Source organism: Eleutherodactylus coqui, chromosome 9, assembly GCF_035609145.1.
Source record: "Eleutherodactylus coqui strain aEleCoq1 chromosome 9, aEleCoq1.hap1, whole genome shotgun sequence".
Classification (NCBI taxonomy): Eukaryota; Metazoa; Chordata; class Amphibia; order Anura; family Eleutherodactylidae; genus Eleutherodactylus; species Eleutherodactylus coqui.
Window position 1 is genome coordinate 82,515,394 of NC_089845.1, and position 21,687 is coordinate 82,537,080.

The following is a 21,687-nucleotide window of genomic DNA, read 5'->3' on the forward strand; positions in this document are numbered from 1 at the left end:
AGTAGTGCCTTAGTCGAGTATCTGCCCGCTCGTCTCTAAAGGTTCGGCTGCCGGTGCAGGTGACAGGTAAGTTGCGGCGGTGAGCAGGGGGGAGTGGGGGGGAGAGAGAGATCTCCCCTCCGTTCCTCCCCGCCGGCAGCCGAATCTTTGCTCCCAGGCGGGCAGGTGCTCGCTAAGGGCAATGCTCGATCGAGCAATTGCCCTTAGCGAGTATGCTCGCTCATCTCTATTTATATCATCCACTGTCCTAGAATCCATTCTCTTCTGAAGAAACAAACTGAATGGTGACCTAGTTTCCACGTCATTGGTCGACCTGAACCTAAGTGTTGTTTGTGTTGGGATACTAGCATAAGTGTTGTGATACGGTTAGGTCCTAAAGATTAGTATAATAACCAAAATATTGCCCTAACATCTAGATGGGTAGTGGTTCAGATATTGTCCTACTCTCTTCTTGAAGGTCTTAAACAAGAGATGAGCTTGAGATGAACAATGTCATATTTTTAATGTGCATTGAAAGCATAAAGAAAATATGGATGGCTTCAATGATTGATGGGTGGTAATCTTGGTGGTGATGTTGAATTTATTGAGGCATAGGTAACACTTGCTCATAGACTCCAAAATAATATACCCATTGTGATAATGCTAGTTATTTTCCTCTTTGACAATTAATATAATTCACCATTGTGGAAAAAAAATCTTAAATGGAAAGCTTACAAAGCCATTCCCCCATTCCTGTTTGCAGAATAGTTCATCAAATCTCAATATTTTAATTTACTTGTGATTGTGTTTCATTTATATGTGTGCACATAATAGACAACTAGTAAATTATGCAGCCATTTACCCCTTAAAACCAATTGGCAATCTAAAAGCCAGTCTACATTGGTCACCGATGCATCTCCAACAAAAAGAAAGCCTTCCATGAATATCTGCCTTCAACAATTTTATGCCCCAAATGCTTCAATGAATCATTAGGCTTGTACTATACAGAACGTCTCATGATCTGCTTCTGGTGAATGGAGTAGGAATGGGAGGGACAGTAAAACTTCTTGAGATGATTGTAAAAGTTGAAAAAAAGTAGATTTAGCCAGTTGAAATAGATGAGGCAATTAGGGTGAAATCTACCACCTGGAAAATAAAATTGGGTTGAGTGTCTTTTCACAAGGCAGCATTTCTTGATGTGTGATGGAGTATAAAGTCCTTCTTCTAAAGAGCAGTAATTGCATCCATCCAGGTTAGGAAGTTCGTTAGACGGTGGCTTCTTAGAACTTAACCATGTAAGATATGCATCTGTTGGGTCTCATTCCTCTTGCATAGATCTACAGTGTTCTCAAATCTCCACATGAACCAAGGCAATAAGGATTATAAAGTCTTCTTCATGAATGTATGAAGATCAGAAGTCTACAGACCCAGATTTGCTTCAAACGAGTAAAGGAGGTTTTTGATGCCCAAACCATTCTAACAGTTATTAAGCCAAGGCTAAAGCACACCAGGAATCTTGCCTGACAGAACCGCCAACTTCTGAGGAGGATCCCAAGTTGACAGCAGAGTATAACCCTTCTTGTCCGGTGTATTTTAGTGCATTGTTATCTGGGCTGGTGCTCCCACTTTGCTGAGAAGACATCAACAATGACCCAACCTTCAAAAGAACATGAAAAAGTAAAATTACTTGTGAATCATAGGAAAATAAGCAGTAATATGGTTAAATTAGTAAAGACGTAGCAGTCATAAGCTGAGGTGTTGTTGATCTAACTTATCCATGCAGTCAAATTTAGAAAAAGTAATAACCAGCAATAATTTAGACGATTATTGCTGGTTAACTAGAAAAGCTGTTATTGTTTATACAAACATTATATAACAGTCACGGTAATTAAAATATTTTACATTTGCTTTGAAGGTTGTATAACACTGATAAAAATATGTTTTGGACTGAAGAACACTGACCGTAGTCTACAGCGAAATGGGTTACCTTGTGAATAAATGCTTTATTAGGAAAAATCAGAATATGACACATAATGGTGTAAATGTGGTGGGCGAATATCTGCCACACTTAGGCTGCGTTTACAGTTTATGTTTGAGAACCACAGTTTTTTGATGCATTGTGGTGGATCAGAAATGCACCAAAAAAAAAAACCACCTAGGAGTTGTCATTTTGCTGGTGAAGATATGCAAATAATTGTGGTGTGATTAGTTGGACGGTCTTGCTACCCGAGGCCCTAAAATGGTTCCACCCTTGGCCTACAGAAAGGCTTTCAGAGGCTACTTATGTGTAATGGACCGCTTTTCAGCATGTGTGGAACTTATTCGCCCAGTTAGAGTTTGAGAGGGGGTGCATTATTGGAATGTGAGAAGCTTTCTTTTGACAATCAGTGTGCCTATGCACTTTGAAAATAGGGAGAACATAATGTCAAGTCCAATCTGTTCTTTATATCCTATGCCAGATTCATTAGCAGGATATATGCCCTCCTGGTCCAGATTCATCATTCTGTCCATGGCAAGGATGGTGGGATAGGGGGTGGAGCTGGCCTAATATATATATGCTGTGCCAGTATTAATAGGTCTGCCTCTACAATCAGTAGGTTTATTTTATCTTCTAGTTTCATCTAGACAATACTGAGACACTTGCGTCACCCATTATTTACACTAGAATCTGACAATCTAGCCTGGGCACACGAGTTTTCTCAAGGTTACACTGCGCCAAATTTACGATGCATCATAGATTTTCATAAATGTGTTGCAGATTCAAGGTAGTGCAATGTGCAAGATGATATGGGAATTACAATATGACCTATTAACTACCTATTTTTTGCTATTCATGCTCCACTAGAAATCTAGTTGTTAACGTTGTTCAACAATATCTGTTACGTTAAGGATTCTTAACTCAAACGTCAAGATAGATATGCGATTTTCTTCTCTGAGGAGTTCATAAAGCCAGACATATCAGGCGCTCTCTGCTAGGAATTCCATGCAGCTCTACTTAAGTTGTCACTGTAAATTATGGCATCAGGATTTACAAGAAGGATCTAATAACTATGGAATTACAGTAATCAGCCAATATTATCAAGTCCCTAGTGCCATTTATAGGTGATTGATTAATTGCATTTACCCCGCCCATGTCAAAAGTTAACATAGTGACTTCAGAATCAAATAGAAGGAATTAGGAGAAGATTTCATTATCATCTTCGGGTTCTTTTAAATGGGGCATGAATTGGCTTGTTGTAAATGTGCTGATTAACAAAGCATGTTTGACGGTCTTTCACTGCTGTTCATACATGATCGAGGATCACTTGTATGCGGGTTAACAAATTATTCGATTGTTTGGCCATCCCCATACAGCCATCATTGGTCGGCTGCACATCTTCCCTTTACACAGGAAGATTCACAGCCAATCAGCAAACATTTTTAGGTATGGTCAGGCATTCGCTCGTAGCTGATGGTTGACCCTTTTACACAGCTCCATTATCGAACATTGTAAAAGGCCCTTTAGAGAGTTTCCTTCAAATCTACAGTAATCTTTAGAGTACGTTCACACATTTGGCGTGAATCTGCACAAATACCAGCAGCATATGCTGAGGATTTTGGTGCGGATCCACACCATTTGGTGCAGCTTTTGACACCGATCCACAGCAAATGTCACCGCATCAATTAAAGGGTCATGTCTCCTGCAAATACTGTCAAAACCCGCATCAATGATTTTGACTCAGATTTGGGTGCAGATTTTCCACTACAGAAAATCTGCACCAATTCTGCTAAGTGTGAACATAGCCTTAGGGTTGCTTCTTGATTTTTTTGGCTGACAAATGTAATCTACCAACGCAATGAAGCTTTAATGCAAACTTGAAGGCAAGGTGAAATGATAAAGATTAACTAAGACTGCAGTTTCATAGTCCAATCATAAAATCAAAAATCTGTTGGGAGTAAAATACACCAAATGTATTAAATTTGGAGCTTCACTACACCTAGTATATGGCAGCGGCTTAGATTTGCGCTACAGTTTGTGCCAATTTCTTGGGCAAGATACAGTACATTTTTTTGTGATGTGTAAGCCCTATTCCCTCCACTAAACCCCTCCCACTTTCTGTAGAACCATGCCCCTTTTGATACCACTGAAAAGTGGGGAAAGGCTTTAAAGTCACAAATATTAGAACAAATACAAAAATTTGTGACTTTTAAGTAACAGAAAACCTATGAAAAATCACACAAATGATGCTGAGCTACATTTTCCATATAATGATATTGAAATGATTATAATGTATAGGGGCCTTGAGGGTAATGATGATACTTTAAAGTCCGTACTGGTCTTCATTTTTGGAGGGGAAGGGAGCCAGCAATGATGTTACCAACACCAGGGTCATGTGACTGCTGCAGCCAATCATAGCTACACTTCCCTCCTCACCTGAAAGTGAAGGACCAGGCATGGGAGGGGTGGAAGTAGTGAAGCCAAGCATGTCTTCTCTTATGCCTGCACTGTATGCTGGGCACCTAATTAGCCCATAGCCCTCATCCATCTCAACTACAGGCATCAGTAGTAGACAAAAACATTACACAGATATCACAGATATTCTTTAGTGCCAGTATCTGTGAATAAAAGAAGTTATAGCTTATCCTCAGGACAGACCATTAATAGTAAATTAATGCATGTCAACTGCCCAGGACCCCCATTGATCAGCTGTTTGCCAGGCTACTGCACTTGTGCAGTGAGTAGATTTCTGCCAGAAGCAGACAGCTCTGTTCCCACTGCAGTGGCTAAGTTTGGTATTGCAGGCCAAGTTCCCATTCACTTTAAATGCCTGCTACACCAAGACCGATAAGTGGGGGTCCTGGGCGATGGACACCCCTCAATATACTATTGATGACCTGCCCTGAGGGTAGTCCATAAATAGTTAACAACCCCTTTAAAAAGGCCAACAGAAGAGAATGTTACATACAACAGAAGAGCAAAGAATCATGATAGCAGATAATGCTAGAATGTTGGGACTATAGGTTTCAAAATGAGTGTATGGTAAGGTTAATATTATAGGCATTACTAGGAGTCTGCTACTAGTAATGTCAGTGTGATCTTCCAGAGGGGTCGTGCATTTATGTTCCACCCTAGGAAGCAGGACTAGAACATAAATAATGGCAATGATCTTAATGATTTGGATTATTGTAATGATCTCCTGCAGTTAAAGCCTCTATGAATAAGAAAATCTGTATTCTTTTCTTTCGATACACAGTGAAACATCATCGCAAACAGGGTTTGGGTGTGCAGATAAAATATCTGTGGTATGAAGATAAAACTGCTGACACCACTTTCTAGAGAACAGATCTAAAGCAGAATCTTTCAGTACTGGGAACGGTTTTGCAATAAATCTGTTTAGTGCCCTAAACACTGAATACTTTAAGCTTTCCATTACTTTTACTGAGCTCTGTTCTATACAATATGTGGCCCTAATCCAAAAAGAGTTCCTACATGTATTAATAAAACCTGCCTTACAAAAATATGAAGATTCAAGAAAAATCACCACTTTATGCAACAACATACTTAATATAATTCACCCATATATTCCCTACAATGCAACATTCCTAGTCTTGCCCACTTGTGAGATTCCCTACAGTCTAAAATCAAACGGGCAACTTCCTGGATCCCACAGAATTAGGGTGCCCTATAATTAGTGGTATTCAAAAAAGTTCATATGTGATCATCAGAAAGTGAATTACACAACATGAAGACTATATGCATATAAGCTTGTATCAAACTGTCTTTTAGTTGTCAGAGGTTCTAATAAAGATTTCTTAGCATGCTTAACTCTTAGCTTTTTATCATGGAAGAAGTTCTACAAACTTCACTGCAAATGTAACGGGGAATCCTCCTTGGGAAACATTTGCCGATATGAATGCTGACCTAAAAGGGAACCAATGGTCCTCTCAACTACTGAGTAAATGAATGTTCTGTGTTTATAATCAGGTATAACACTAAATCTAAGCAACCAAACCACTTCAAAAAGACGTACAAACCCATGTAAAATCACTGTGGCAAAGGTCAAAAGTATCTTATGAAACAGTTATGGTTCTAAACAAAAATAAATGCCACTGTGTGTTCGACTAGCAATTATGGACTTTACTTCTAGAGGCGAGTTGACCAAATCAATACGGAATCCTGTTTTTATATTGGCTTGGCTAGGACTTATGATTTTGTTGCCTACATGCTATCAGGCATGGAAAGCTAAATGTTTGTGGAGATAGCTTCCCCAAGATAAGATAATGAGAGAGATAAGACACTGTATTATATCCTTATGTTATCATGACACTTACCCCAGAGGCCGTGCTCTGATTGTTAGGAGAGCCGCTCTTTACACAGTCATCAGAGTTTGTAGATGATGTCGTGGAAGTCGGAGTCATAGGGATTTGGTGGTTACCAGTACCTACAAACAACATAGATAAAAATCAGATGCTCAGCTAGATAAAACATAGGTGATATGTGTAAGAATATATACACATGGGCAGAGATCGCACTTGTGCTGCTGGTTCAGATCAAAGTCTGTAAAGAATGTTGGCTGTCATTTTTTGGGTAAGTTGTCCAGGAAAATGAAAAATTTATGTTGGCAACCCTGAGACAGACACATACATAACTAGGTAAGAGTTAGATGGGCTTTGAGATTTTTGTATGCATTTACTTTCTCCTTATGTTTCCTTCTTCACTTTCCATTGAGATCTATTGGAGGCTCTGCAGGCAGGGGCCAGCCATATCAATGAAAAGTGAAGACCGGCAACTTTCTCTGGTGGTGCCAGCAGCAGACTGGAGTATCTTGGGCCCACCTGAGGAATTCATCCTTAAGGCCTACCCTTCAGCTACATACATAGAAAAAAGCAAGACTATTTTTAATTGGAGCAACTCCTTTTTATCGTTGTACAGTATAAAACAGTGTTTAGTAGTCAAATAACTTTAATTACACAACCAAATTAAAAAGGAACTTTTTGGTTGTCTTTTTTTTTTTTATTCCTCCTTTCAAGAACCATAACGTATTTATTTTTACGTCAACATAGCTGCATGAGGGCTAATTTATTGGACCATGTATGTATTGCAAAACCTAAAGAAAAAATGCAATTCTGTCATTGCTTTTCGGGGTTTCATTTTCATGGTGTTACCTGCGCAGTAAAAGGTTACCTGTGTAGTGATTTGTACAATACTACATTTATATAGTTTGTCTTTTACCAGTTTTAAAAAAATAAAGAACTTGCTTTGTGTTGCCAAATTCTGAGCCCTGTATTTTTTGTTATTTTTCCATCACACATTCCTATGTTAGGACTTGCTTTTTCCTGGGCGAGTTGTACAATATGCACAGGAGCAGTCCAGAGTGTGACAATCAGATGAGGGTCACAGTGAAGGAAAAAATGTGTTTTCGCTGGAGTGATCCTTAAAAAAAAAATTTAAGTCCCACAATTGGCTTTAACTATGCAATTGCTTGTATAATGCACTGCACTACTGAATTACAGTGTATTGTGTTTGTGCAGTCATCACATTACACCTCACAAGGATGCAATATGTGTACTAAGATGACAAGCCTAAAGGCCTGTATTATGCCCCTGACCGTCAACTCCATCACCCATATACGCAGTGACTGTGGTGGGGAGTCTCCCAATCGATACATGGGTGGTGGGGATCAGCCTTCAGTCAGTTATGGGAGATGTTGTTTACCCAGAGCCCCTTCTCCCCAACCACCCATACACTTCTTGACAGTAGGATCCCTCATTAGGTGCATGTGGTGGAGGGGGGCCCTGAGTTAGTTATGACTGGCCTTCTTTATTAAGTGCAGCTTGGATGTGGTATGGGGCCACACTGTTTTTCTCCAGAAATGTACAATTCAGCTTAATGTGAAGTAAGGTAATTTAATTATTCCCATTATATAATGACTACTGGCTGACAAACCATCGGACTGTGCTCCTTGTATCAGCCTGTTTGGTCTAGTACTCATCTGCCACATCTGTAGCACACACTAATGTGAAAAGCAAGATTGTTTTTTTGTTTTTGTTTTTACTTCTATATGCCATCTTTTTTTTTTGTTGTTGAAGAGAAAAACAGACGAGCCCAATAAATTTTTTCTGCAACTCTTAAGAAGAGCAAACCAGCCATGGACTGCATAGAGAGGACACTGAGTTTTTTGGCATTAACACTGATATGAATGGGCGAGTCTCATTTACAAATGCATTAGAATAGTGTATGCTAGGAGTTTCTTCCTCACGATTTGTGCGCCCACGTAGACAGACTGACGTATCTTGCTACATTGGTTAATACTGGATGGTACGCTGTCTATGTGTAATCCGGTAATTTGTTTTAATCAGACAGCACAATGACTAAAGATATTCTAGTGTGCTGGAGGCTATACAGAAATGATGGGTCCCATGTAGAGATGAGCGAACGTGTTCGGCTCCGCCCCTTTTCGCCCGGACACCGAACTTCGCGAGGAATTCCGTGTTCGGGCGAAAAAAGTTCGGGGGTCGCCGTGGCAGCGCGGGGGGTTGCGGCGGGGAGTGGGGGGGAGAGGGAGAGAGAGAGGGCTCCCCCCTGTTCCCCGCTGCTGCCGCCCGCGCCGCCGCGCCTCTCCCCGCCCCCCGGCGCCCCCCGAATACTTACGCGCGAACACGGAAGTCCTCGGAAAAGCCGGTGTTCGGGTGCGTAAGTGTTCGTTAAGAACACGTTCGCTCATCTCTAGTCCCATGCTCCACTCACAGTACTTGTCAACACGTAGAGGTGGAGCCTAGTCTGGGCAAACAAGCCTAGCACTGATTGGCTGAGCCAGTCAGTGCTTGCACTCATAGCACTGCTCTGCCAGAGAGGGGAGCAATGACCGGAAGAGTGGCTTACTTTAGTCATAGTGCAGACTGCAGTGTCAGTGCAGCACAATGTCTGAAATGGCACATGCATTTGTATCCCTTTCCCCTCTGACCCCGGACTCCGGCAAGATAACAAAGGTAGCTGCAATTTAGCACCTGTGACTCATGCACATGGGCAGACTTTTGCCGCGGAATGCAGAACGGGCATCCGCCTCCGGGTTCCTCAGCAATAACCATCCACAGCATGCTATGGAAAAAATGCTTCTGCATGCATACGAGCAGAAACAAACTGCGGTTCCCGCTTGCCAATGGGGGGCAAAAAAAAAAAATGTCAAAAAAAATCTAAAAAAAATAAAATAAAAAAAATTAAAAAAAAAAAAAAAAAAAAAAAAAAAAAAAAAATCGCAACATGCTCCATTTTCCTGTTGTTCCCACACAGACGGTTTCCATTGAAGTCAACCGTAGTCGTCCAATCCGCGGCCCATGCACAATTGACATTGCGGGCTGCAGATTCCGCTGAAAAAGCGAGAGTTTAAAAAAAAAAATCTGTACTGCACATGTCCGACGGCGAGCCGTGCGGACCATCTGCAGTACAGAAAAGAAGAAGAAAATACAGGTATGTGCAGATACTTGCTTGGCACAGGGTTGGATTTCGGAGAGGGTTCCCACATGTGGAATACGACCCGCCCGTGTTCATGCAGTCTAACTAGTCAACCTGGAATGAGTGTTATTATATGGTCAGTTGTTGCCTGGGGCCCTCTGGTGGAGCAGTCTGACGCTGGGTGGCAGCATTATTTACGCAAAGTGAAAAACATAGCATCAGTTTGTTAAACTGCTTTATCAGGGCTTGTAGTTCCTTTCCTTTATTAATGTGTATTTAGACACAAAGATGATCGCTCAAAAGATGGCTTTTAAGCAATCCTTTTGCATAATGTACTAATTGGTACTAATGCCTATTAGTACTAATGAGTAGCGTGTGAGCCGCCGGGAGACAATGTAATCAGCTGTTATCAGCGGTCCCCAGGCAGAGCACAGCGTGCGGTCCTGCTCATCAGCTGTTCAGCTGAACAACGGATTTCAAGTGGAACTGAAATGCTTCGTTTGGCAGAAAACTGAAAGTTGGGCACATTCACCTAATAATTGTAGTTCAAAAGATGACTTTTGAGCAAATTTTCAGCGCTAATCATTGTGTCTAAATGGGCATTTAAAGAACACACAATTAGTAAATTATACTTAGCCATTTTGCTCAAATTGTGATTTAACAACACCATTCTTTAGTTGGATATTCCAAAGTTGGTTTACCATAAGATTCTTTACTTATACTAGGGGTAAATGTATTTTCCTATAAAAGCAGAAATTGGGCTGAAAAGTATATATGCATTTGTACCAAAAATTGATGTGAGCACCCTTAGTGACACGACAAATGCCAAGTTGGTAGTCCAGTTCTGCCCAGACACACCATGGCATATCCACCGTTCTTGATTTCACTGCAGCGGAGATGTGTTGCATTAGGTTATCTAGTGTCACCAATGGTACAAACATCTGTAAGGAGCATTAAAAACTTCAAGTTGTCTTCTATCTTTTCATGTTATTTTGGCTGTTGCATGTCAATCACGTATGAATTAATCATTACTTTTGCGCCATTCTTGTTGGATTACTCTGTATTAAAGGGCATTGTATGATGGATGTACAATACCATCTGGCTGCACTCCAGATGCATAAGGCATGTTTCACATGGCCAGAGTTTTCCACATTCTGCAGAGCAAGCTGTGATACGTTTTATGAGGCTCCATGCAGATTTTGACGAGGAATGAAAATGCCTTAAATTAGCCTGCAAATGGCGAACTCTTGATGCCAAATTCCCCAACGGCCAATTCTGCTGCATTGCAGCGGAAATATTCTGCCTATGTGAAAGGACCCTGAAGGTGTTTTTTACATGGGACAATCCGGCTAGTGATAATCGTGCTTTTACAGGAACGAGCGTCACTAACAGACTGGAGGCTAAGCGGTTGGTGATCGTTCAGTCTGCCTCCATTCACAGTAAGCAGGCACTTGCTAATAAGTGAACTGCTGTCTGTTTACGTGGAACACTGAGGCTAGGTTCACACAGGGTGGATTTGCTGCAGTTTTGCCGCAGAAGAACTGCTTCTGCGGCAAAACCGCTTCAAAGGTTAATTTTGGCTTGCAGATTTTTCTGCGGATTTTCTTGCGCAAAAATCCGCAAGCGTTTTTTTCCGCAGCGCTTTTTGGAGAGGATTTTGCTGCGTCCATAGAGGTCTATGGACAAAAAGCGCTGCAGAAAAGACAGAAGAATGGACATGCTGCTTCTTTTAAAACCGCGCCGCAGTTGCATTTACGCACTGCGGCTGTGCAGAAAAAAATCCGTCCTGTGAGAACAGCTTTTTTCCAAAACTCATTTGTGCTGCATTGCACTGCAAACACAGCGGTTTTGCCGCAGTGCGGATATGCAACGGCAAAACCGCAGCAAATCTGCCCTGTGAACTTAGCCTAAGGCCCCCTGTTTACGAGTGAGGCGAATATCGCTGGCGATATTCCGCCACTGAAGAGCAGGGTAGAGAACTGACAGCATGCCATGATTTGAGTCCCGCAAGCAGAGAATCGCTATGATTCTCCGTTCATGGACAGGGGACTGCACTTTCCATAGTTAAGTATATGGAAAGCGTGCGCTGCGTTACTCGTGGCCAGATGATCGCCGCGAGTAACGCAATGCAATATCGTCCGTGGACAGGAGCCCTAAGTTGACAAACAAGAAGTGAAAGATTTCTAGTTCGTCATTCAGTCTGTGCTGCATTTACACTGAACTATAATCGTTCAATTCTCACTGAATCGCAGGAATCTAAACAATAATAGTTGCGTGTAAAAGCACCTTAATGCACTTTTATCTTTTTAGCTGCCATCTTTATGGTGTTTTCTAGACAATTGAAAGTCCTACAACTATAGTGCGATATGCAGTTAATTAACCCCACTGTCTGCTTTTGATGTTTACAGTAGTCCACCTTTTCATCGTATTATAAATGGGAAGATTGAACAATGCCTCTACAGCACCACCTATTGATGACCTTCCAATAGGTGGTGCTGTAGAGGCATTGTTCCATTCTGTCATTTGCATATTTCCCAGAGAAGCACGGCCCAATAAGTCTCCTCCCTCCTAGGTGCTCTCCCTAAAGAGAAACTATACCCCTCCTGACACAGTATTTTTATTTTTTATCACGTTATCTAATAAAGTCTTCTGACACATCTGTGATCCTGGTGACATATAGTTGATTAGAAATCATATAGCTGGTTTTAGTATAAGTTATGTAAAGTTTTGCTGGATCATTGTGGGCTGCTTATGGTATTCTATGGGTTGAGTTTTTCTTCTCCACTGTTTTTGCATCCCCCCCTTTCTACCGCTTTTTTTCCAATTTTCTTTACATAAAACGTCCCCAACAAGAGATACAAGACAATCAAACCTTTTGTTTGCAGTTTGAGGGATTTTACAATACTTAAACTTTTTCCCCCAATTCTATACACTTTAAGCCAAATATCCATAGGCATTACTGTAATATATACTTCATAAACCTTGATTATGGAAAATGACTGTTGAAATGAAAAATTTGTATATTAAGATAGCAACGTTACAGAGAGGGTGGGTGTGGGCCTGGAGGTAGGGTATGGGCCCGGACCACCAGACATTTTCCTGTATAGCTCTGAGATTTTTCTAATTCTATTCAAAAAATAGCAAGCTGCCTCAAAAGCAATGCAGTCGGTATGTACAGTATATAGTATTTGCAGGAGCAATACATATAGTATACAATACAGCTCATTACTTGCATCGCCGTTTGTGATGAAATTCGACTAAATACCGCGATCACTGCCAACTTGGATATTTGGAGAGGAAAATTATGGAAATTGAGGCTCAATGCATTTGTAAACAATGTGCGAGTACAAAGCAGGTCTATCTGCCATATTTGTGACGTACTGAAATTAATGCGCTGCATTACATATAAATAAAATGTGTGACCTACCATTACTAGAGGACGACTTGGATTTGTTTAGATTCTTTGGCTTTCGTTTTCTAGTTTGGATTCCCTCTTTCTTCATAGCCAGTGGCCGAGGAACCTGTAATAAGGAGTAAAAGCTTCTTCGTAAATACTGTAAACATAAGACCAGTGTTCTGCTTATCCCTACTTGTAGCATTCTACGATCAAATGTCCGGTTTTTGACCACAAATGGATTTTTGAGCTGTTCATTCACATTTGCACAGTTTCCACATTAAAAGGGGTTCTAATTATACTACATATGTTATAGTTTTTCACATACTCCTTATCACAGACCACTTAGGCTTCCAATCAGGGGTGCTACAGCTTACATGCCTTAAGTTTATACTTAGTTTGACTAAGTTTATACAGAACTTATTTGTATTAGTAGATGCTTTTGTATAGAAGGATATACTGAATACAGAAGGTAGGAGAGGAATGTAGTTTAGATTTTTAACGACTAGAGGAATCCCACAGATTTACCGAAGACATTTAACAGAAGGTTGAACAAGTGCACAAGTTACAGAGCTATGATCATCACAAGAGGCTCCAGTTATTTTGGCCAAACCTAAACTATGTCTAATAGTAAAAGAAATGTAGCAAGACAAAAAGGAGTACATACCCCGTGTAATTTCATGTACAAGCCACAGGCATTGCATACAGGCTCGCCCTCTGTATTCCTGCGCCATAATGTTGTTGTATTGGTGTGACAGTTGGCACAAGACAGTCCAATTCTCCTTGAAGAAGGCTGCATAAAAGAGGCAAGAAATGAAAAGACTTCTATAAATGTCAGATTTCACCTGATTAAACAGGCAATCATTTTACTGTCAGGTAAAGTATTTATTTAAAGCTTACACTGATAAATGGTTTCTCTTTTGTACAGTTGTAAATGGGAGGAGGAGATTGGAGAAATCCATGATGTACATTGAAAGACAGAAGGTTTGTTTCATCAGGACAAGGAGATTGGTTCTCAATGAAGAGATCCATGGGGTGTGCGGACATTTAAATTTCAGACGCAATGCATGCAAATTAACTCAGGTGTGCTACAATTTAATATAATACATAACACTATCACATGCTGGCTTTTCTATGTAAAATTGGAAGTATAGATAATTCAGAATGTCCTCACTGCCTACAGTCTGTAATATATTATATTATTTATAGCGGTCCTAGAATTCAACCATAGTGGGACTCTAAGGTGATGCACAATAAGTATAAGCCCTTTCTTCCTGTTCCTCCTCAATATTGAGTTTTGGGAGGTTTAATATAACTTGTTTTCACTACAGAAATTAAAATGTCTATTCTGTCCATTTACTTTATTATTAGGATTTGGCTGCTTGATTCCATTGCTACTCCAGTGAGCTGGTTGAATCCAGTGAAAATGAATGAATATGAAAATACTGGGAGAAACTGAAAACATTTTTTTTTTAAAACATGGAAATACTGGTTTTAAATGATATTAGCAAAAAAAAGTTAAGCCAATTTTAACGTGTCCAGATCAACTTAGGAGTGGCTTTAATTAGGATGAATAAGAGATGATTGTGATTTATTTTATCTGACGTTTCTCTTTAAATATGAAAATACTTCTAACATTAAAAAAGAGGGAGGCAATCATTGACCGTTCCATTTGCTGGCAGGGTCTTAAATAATTCTCATAAATCCTTAAGAATAAAAAGATCAATGCTCCTGTGTGTAATACATTAAGAGGCGTTATCTTCTACAGTATAAAGTTAATGGCTGTTTTCAAACATCAGAGATAAAAGGTCCTTATAAATGTAATAAAGGAGAGATAGGGATTGATCTGGATTTAGTATTGTAAAAAAAAAAGTCTTGTGCAATAGGATAACCAAGAGGGAAAGAAAATATAGCTCAGTAGATATCACTGTAAGAGTATAGAGGTTCAATAATATGATTTAAAAAAAGTTATCAGACGGACTTCCAAATTGTACATTTAGTTCCACTGCCCCTTCAGTTTGATAGTTGAGGCTTACAAACCCCACCAACGTAAGTCATAAAACCTACGGTAAATTTCCCCTTTATGGGCTCTTTTACATGACAGGATATACGCAGCCATTTACCTGAGTATGTACGCCGGCCATCTGATTGAATGCATTGAAACCAATGCATTTATTCACAGGGCCCAACGTATATACGCAAGTAAATAGCTGCATACATCCTGTCGTGTGAAGGAGCCCTAAAGCTGGATTCATAGGACCCCATTTGCGTACACAAAATTTGCATGCGCAATACATAGGGAATAGAATCCATTGATTTCAATGCGTTCGCTCACATGCACATATTTTGCTTGCGCAATTTCGTCACGCAAAAAATAATGTTCTGTTCTCCTGTGCATTTGTGCAGGTAAATAGAACATATTAAACTAATTAGGCTAATTAGCCATTTCAATATATGGAATCATGGCTGCAGGTTTTCAGGCATGCATGATTTGCATGTGCAGAAATTGGTTAATAAACACAGTTGCATGCACAAAAAGGCAACACATGGTGCACAAACACAGTGCAAATGCACGGGCAAATACGCATACGCTCATGTGAATCTGGCCTAAGGTGGTGAGTCTTGGCTGCCAGGAAAACAAGTGTCATAAAGGAATAGTAACGCAATTAGCGGCAAACCTCGTTTGCTCCCAGAACATTACTATAGGACGTGCGTTACACATTAATAATTATGTTGTATTTCACAAAAAAAGTAGACAGCTTGTTGTGAAGCAAAGAATAATAAATGCCATATGGACAATGCATGATCCCTTCTTAATCTGTTCTCAAACTACAAGTGAACTTTTGGCAGCAAGGTCCACATTACAAATAAGCCCTTTATGACTCTATATCCAGCACTTTGAAGCCAAGGTACAGCAGTCTCATATTAAAAGCAGTCATATAACAAAACTAAACACAGCTTTATGAGTGCCTGAGTGTACAATGGACAATGACTCTCTTAGAAACATGAAGGCAAATGGGTATAATAATGATGGCAAAGATACAAGGGACATATTGAAAAAAATTGTGAGCAAATACGGGAAATAACACGAACAATTCATCAGTTTAGATCTTCATATACCCTTCTATGCAACTATTAAACTACCATCAACTGCATGGCAGGTCTTTGGACAACAGGTATGTCCAAGGGGATCATCAAATTGTAGGTAGCTTAGCACATGGTCTCTGGTGTCTTATTTTTGATAGCATCCAAGGGTTCCATTGGGCTTTATATCTGAATTCTGAAAGGAGTACCCCCGGACGGAACTTTTCAACTTCTATTGGGGAAATCTGCTGAAACGGAAACCAATAGATCTCCATTTCAGCAGCAGTTTCCGACATGTTGAGTGGGAAAGAATAACGAGGTTTCAACAGATTTCATCACTAGAAGTGAAAGGTTCTGTTCACATTCTGTCCACGAGTTCTGTTTTCGAGAATGTAGATGTCAAGCCCAAAGAAACCCATGGATGGAATTAACAAAACACACACACAAGATGTGAACAGATCCCAACAGTGATAGCTTATCTTAGGATGCTGAGTTAGCTGGTTCGCTCATGCAGCCCATTTAGACAGGCAGATACATTGTTGGCTCAATCAAGCATTAAATAGTTCGATCTTTCGCATATGTTGTATAAGTGAATGACTGAAAGAGCGCAGTTTAAACCAAATGATTAGTGAACGAGCCAACAATGATTTTTATGCCTACATGAAATGAACCAAAAGTAAATGATTCATTGTTCACTTTCTCTGAGTTGAACGATTTTTAACCCTTTCCAATCCAATTTGTATCCTGGTTTTCCTAGGGGGCTTACTCTTTTTCTGCTGTTATACAACGGAGCTATATGCTGGCTAAAGCCAATACTGCATGAGGTGACACATTGGATAGGCTCCAACATCAAACAGGCTGGAAATATACAGTAAGAGAACCTCGATAGGCGTCTTCCAAAATCGGAGCTGTACAGCCTTAAAGCTTAATGTCTTAAAATGTCAGACAGTGGATTGGAAAGAATTAAAAACTAATCGTTCCATCTCAAAGCACCCTTAAGATATGAGGCTCCAATGCCTATGTGAACTGTAAAGAAATCTGGCACTTTAACGGTGCTGAAGTGTGGAGCTCGCACAGGTTGGACCCGAATTGGTCACAGATTCAGGACTTATCCTAAAATTAAAGCCCTTTATAGGCATTTTAAGCTTTATGTGATAACTTTAATATAGTTTGTATTAAAATGTTGTCCCCCAGATGTTAATAACAACTGATAGTACTAAAGATTTGTTCATATCAGCTCTGGGGCTACGGTTTTCCTGCTTAATTACAAGAGCAGGATAACGGAACTCCTGGCCAAATGGATCCATCTTATGAAAAATGAATGGCATTGAGCTCCATTCATTATAATGGAGTTCATTCAGTTTCTATCATGCTGTCCAGCATTTTCCAGATGAACTAGCACAGCAGGAGGTGCTATTTCATTTGGGATTTTAACAGAATTAAGCAATGAAGGCTCTAAATGGAGCCCTTAATGCCAACTCTTAGGGTTTGGCTACAAATTGTGCCATTTGGCTGTAAGCCATACATGTTTACAATTTGCTCTCAATTCAACTGGTGCTCCAATAGCCTTCTAATTGTTTAATGGGCAGAGTTACATACCTGTATGATTGGAATAAGTTTCCCTATCCTTTATGCACATTGCTGCACCTACAATTTCTTGTACACTATCAAACTAAAAGGTCGGACTGTAGAATTTAACCCAAGAGCAAACATGAAGTATTTTTAGTAGATACATATGATTGCGCCCGATAGAATACTTTTTCATTGGTTGTAACAGCTTGCCTTTCTGATGTGCACATAGAGATATTATTGGTTGCCATTGTTAGCCAACTCATTGTTGTTGAGACACATCCCTTCAAGGTACCCCCACTAAACAGCTGTTCAGCAGGCTGGTGTGTATGGAGTCGATTTCTGCAGGAAGGAAACAACGTCATTCCCACTGCAGCGGCCAGGCCTGATATTACTCTCAAAATGTCCTATTCACTTCAATAGGAACTTTGCCTGCAATACCAAGCTTGCCCACTGCAGTGAGAATGGAGTTGTATGCTTCCTACAGAAACCTGCTCATTGCGCAAGTGCATTGACCCAATAAACAGCCGATTGGTGGGGGATCTCTGGCAGCAGAGCCCACGCCAAGTCGTCAATTATCCCTCTATATATAGGATCCTTGTCTTCACATTGCAAAGACTTTGTGCAGTTTGCTCAACACTATTGCTGCATACATTTTATATTATAGCATTAAAGGGGTTTTGTCATTAAAAAACAAAAATTCTATACTTACTTATCCCTTCCCAGGCAGTCTTCTTACCGCATCATCCCCTTTGCCGATCTTCGTCTGGCTCCTCCAGTCCCCTGGGTCACCTCACCTCCAGCCAGCCAATTCTTCTTCGGGTGACGAAGCGTCCATTGCTGGCACTCTGCAAATGCTGCCAAATGCTTGGCAGCCTGCTGCGCATGTGCGCCGTCTCTCTGCAATAGTATATGAACACCCGCGGCGAGACAGTGTGAATGCCCAGTCTTGGCAATAGATCGGCATTCCTTGCTAGGCAGTGAACGCTACGTAACTAGTGACTTAATCTCCAATGAGCTGCAGGAAGAAGAATGCAGAGAAAGGGCGCTCCATAACCAGAAGAAGAGGATACAGACAGCTGGAGGTGACGTGACCCAGGGGACTGGAGGAGCCAGGAGAAGATCAGCAAGGAGAAGATGCGGTAAGGAGACTGCCTGGGGAGGAATAGGCAAGTATGTTTTTAAATGACAAAGGAGTGGTGTAGCACAACATACCTGCCAAAATGTTGCCAAATTTTGCAAATTTTACTCCAAAAAAAGCCTTCATAAATATCCATCCTATTGTTCATTTTACATCACCACAATAAAAAGAAAAGGTGTCAAAGTGATTGATTTGCACAACTAGAATCCTACTTATTTCGGCAGTCTTGTAGGAGAATTATGAATCCCAGAACTATTTTGCTCATCTCTGCTTAGAATTCCATCAAAGTACTAACAACCACTTGACCGTGAGTGATTGAGTGTGTAACATGCTCCGCCTCTGATCACATGACAGTGACCTTATCAAAAGGTCCTTCATCTCATCCACGATTTCACCTCAGCGAGTAGCTGAAATACTGGAGCTCTGCACCTGATCATAGGATGGTGACGCCATCACAGGTCCTTCAATATTTTGGCCAACTCCAAGAGTCATCACAGGTCCTTCAGCGAGTTATATGTGATGATGTCATTCACTATATTTTAAGTGGCACATTGCGCCAGCAGAAACACTGGTACTATTAATAATACTAAAAACTATATTCTAAGAAGTGTAAAGTCAATACCAAACATTACACAACAGCTGGAACACCACAATATGAATCCTAGGGTTGCCAACCTGATTTTTATTTCCCCCTCGACATTTTTTTTTAAACAGATCCATTGGAAAACCATAATAAGCGATACGTCTATAGGTCAGAATATAGTACTACAGCATTTGCTGTGATCTGCAAATAGATATTTAAAAGCATTTTAAGCTTCTCTATCTTCACGAGAAAAAAAAATAAAAATTATTTTTTTGCCCCCCCACACTGGTAAAAATACGCCTTGATTTTACAGACTGTCAAGGAATTTACTGATAGTTGGCAACTCTCATTGATCAACACAACAGATGCACTGCTCAACAGTGACAGGTCTAGGACAACAGTGAAGAAAGGCAAGCTTGTAATATTTACAGGCAACTGTTCATACACAGCGGAGCACAATGACCCAGATACAATAGTCCCATTAGTGGGGCAAAGTACAATGACCAGTGATTCACCATAATGGAGCTCGGTCTTAAAAAGTCTACAGGGTAATAATTTGTATCACAACAATAGTTTAGATTGCTGTATAAGGATTTTGTATCTACATTCGACATTTATATTAATGTGCACAATATATTGGAAGTATCACAGCAAACCTGCCTGCTCCCCGGCATAGCATATGAATAGATGCAAATACAAGGGATATAGACATCAGGGTGTTATTTTATGTAATATTGTAGCAGGTACCCCCTAAAATAGCTTAAGATGTATTAACAGAGGAGTTCTGAGTATAGGAATGACATGATTCACACTGATAACAGTAGATCAAGTGCCCCGATGACAATATAGGTCTTTAATTCGAACCGCTCATTCTCGCCTCCAAGACTTCTCCAGAGCAGCGCCAGTCCTCTGGAATGCGCTAACCCAAACTATCCGGCCAATCTCTGACACACTAAACTTCAGGCGTGCTCTAAAAAAAGCACCTCTTTAGTGAGGCATACCATATCTTCTAAACCAAACCCCTCTGTACTCCGCCTTATAACACGCTCCCTGTCCTACTGACTGCAATCCCCTGCTAGCCATAATCAACCACCCCCTGCAGTCATCCCGATTCAGCCACTATAGGGCTCAATTTGACCATTGTCTATGTGTATAGCATCCCTCACACTCTACCTTGTCATTCCGTGCACATGTCCAGCCCCTTTAACTTCTGTATCACCCAATTATCTGTAGTATGTAAGCTCGTTGGAGCAGGACCCTCACCCCTACTGTCTCCAACTGATTACTACGTATAACCGTGGCTTTGTTTCTGTTTCCCCTGTCTTGTAAGCGCTGCGGAATATGTTGGCACTGTATAAAGATTATGTGCGAGAAGATGATATATATATATATATATATAAAAAAAACAGTATATTTCATTGGAGGACTAATGATGAATAGAATGATGCAGGAGAGGACTTACCACCCTTTTCTGTGGTTTGATGAGGGGTCGGCTCAGGCCGTTCATCTTGCTGTACAGACCACAGGCATTACAGAGGTAGTGACCGGTACCGTCCCGCCTCCACAGCGGAGTCTGCACGGAGCCGCAGTTCACACACTCGCGGCTCTCTGGGAGCTCGTCCAGCACATCTGCGGGAGAACAGCCATCAGTATACGTTATTTACAGACAGCAACATTAAGGCAGATTACCCATTTACAACAAGATAAATACATAGTATGCAACAAGGACAGCCAGTATTACAAAAACACACGAGAAAGTACTGCAGAAACCTATCAGACCTGTAGATCTCCAGTACCTGTGGGGACTACAAAGCACAGCATACCCTAAGGCCTCTTTAACACGAGCTACAAAATCATTAAATTTTGCAGCAATGTGACATTGCTACAATACACATGTAAGTGAAGCTCATGGTTTCCAATGGGTTCTTTCACATGAAATGTTTTGTAGCCTGAAAGAACCCATTGGAAACCCTGGGCTTCACATACATGTGTTATGTAGCAATGTCGCATCGCTACAGAATCTCACGATTTTGTAGCCTGTGTGAAAGAAGCCCAAGATCCTGGCGCTGAGTCATAAGAGCAATACACTATCACTTCTCTAGCAATCAGAATAGATATCTGCATTATACATTCTCTCTCATTGGGCTATAGAGAATAATATACATTTATCAGTTACATCTGAGTAATGAAGGTTACGTTATATTTGGTCTTTTAGAGAAAATGTATTAAAACTGTAACAATAGATTTAAATAAAATCTATAACAATTCTAAGGATTAGAGGATACGAATATAAAAAGGAATACTAAAGTAGTATATAGTAGATATATCAGAATTATATAAATAAATTATATATTAATACACACGCTAATAGCAGAACGACTTTAGCCAATCAGACGGGCTGTACAGCAACATACAAGACTGGATAGATGGGAGATTTGAAAGTTTGTGTTGTAAGAAAAAAAAAAAAATTAAAAATCATCAGAAAAAAAAAAGACATTAATATT

At 40.4% G+C, this 21,687-nt stretch overlaps 1 protein-coding gene across 1 annotated transcript in view; it reads right to left on the minus strand.

The window, feature by feature from the left end:
* Positions 1–221: 221 nt before the first annotated feature.
* The window catches only part of GATA6 (GATA binding protein 6), a 32,648-nt gene continuing 11,182 nt past the window's right edge, over positions 222–21,687 (minus strand). The window contains exons 3-7 of the mRNA XM_066578972.1: positions 20,646–20,812; positions 13,474–13,599; positions 12,840–12,933; positions 6,292–6,401; positions 222–1,636 (exon numbers count right to left, since the gene is read on the minus strand). Coding sequence (XP_066435069.1) covers positions 1,466–1,636; positions 6,292–6,401; positions 12,840–12,933; positions 13,474–13,599; positions 20,646–20,812 — 668 coding nt within the window. The 3' untranslated portion in view covers positions 222–1,465. The remainder of the gene's footprint in view (positions 1,637–6,291; positions 6,402–12,839; positions 12,934–13,473; positions 13,600–20,645; positions 20,813–21,687) is intronic.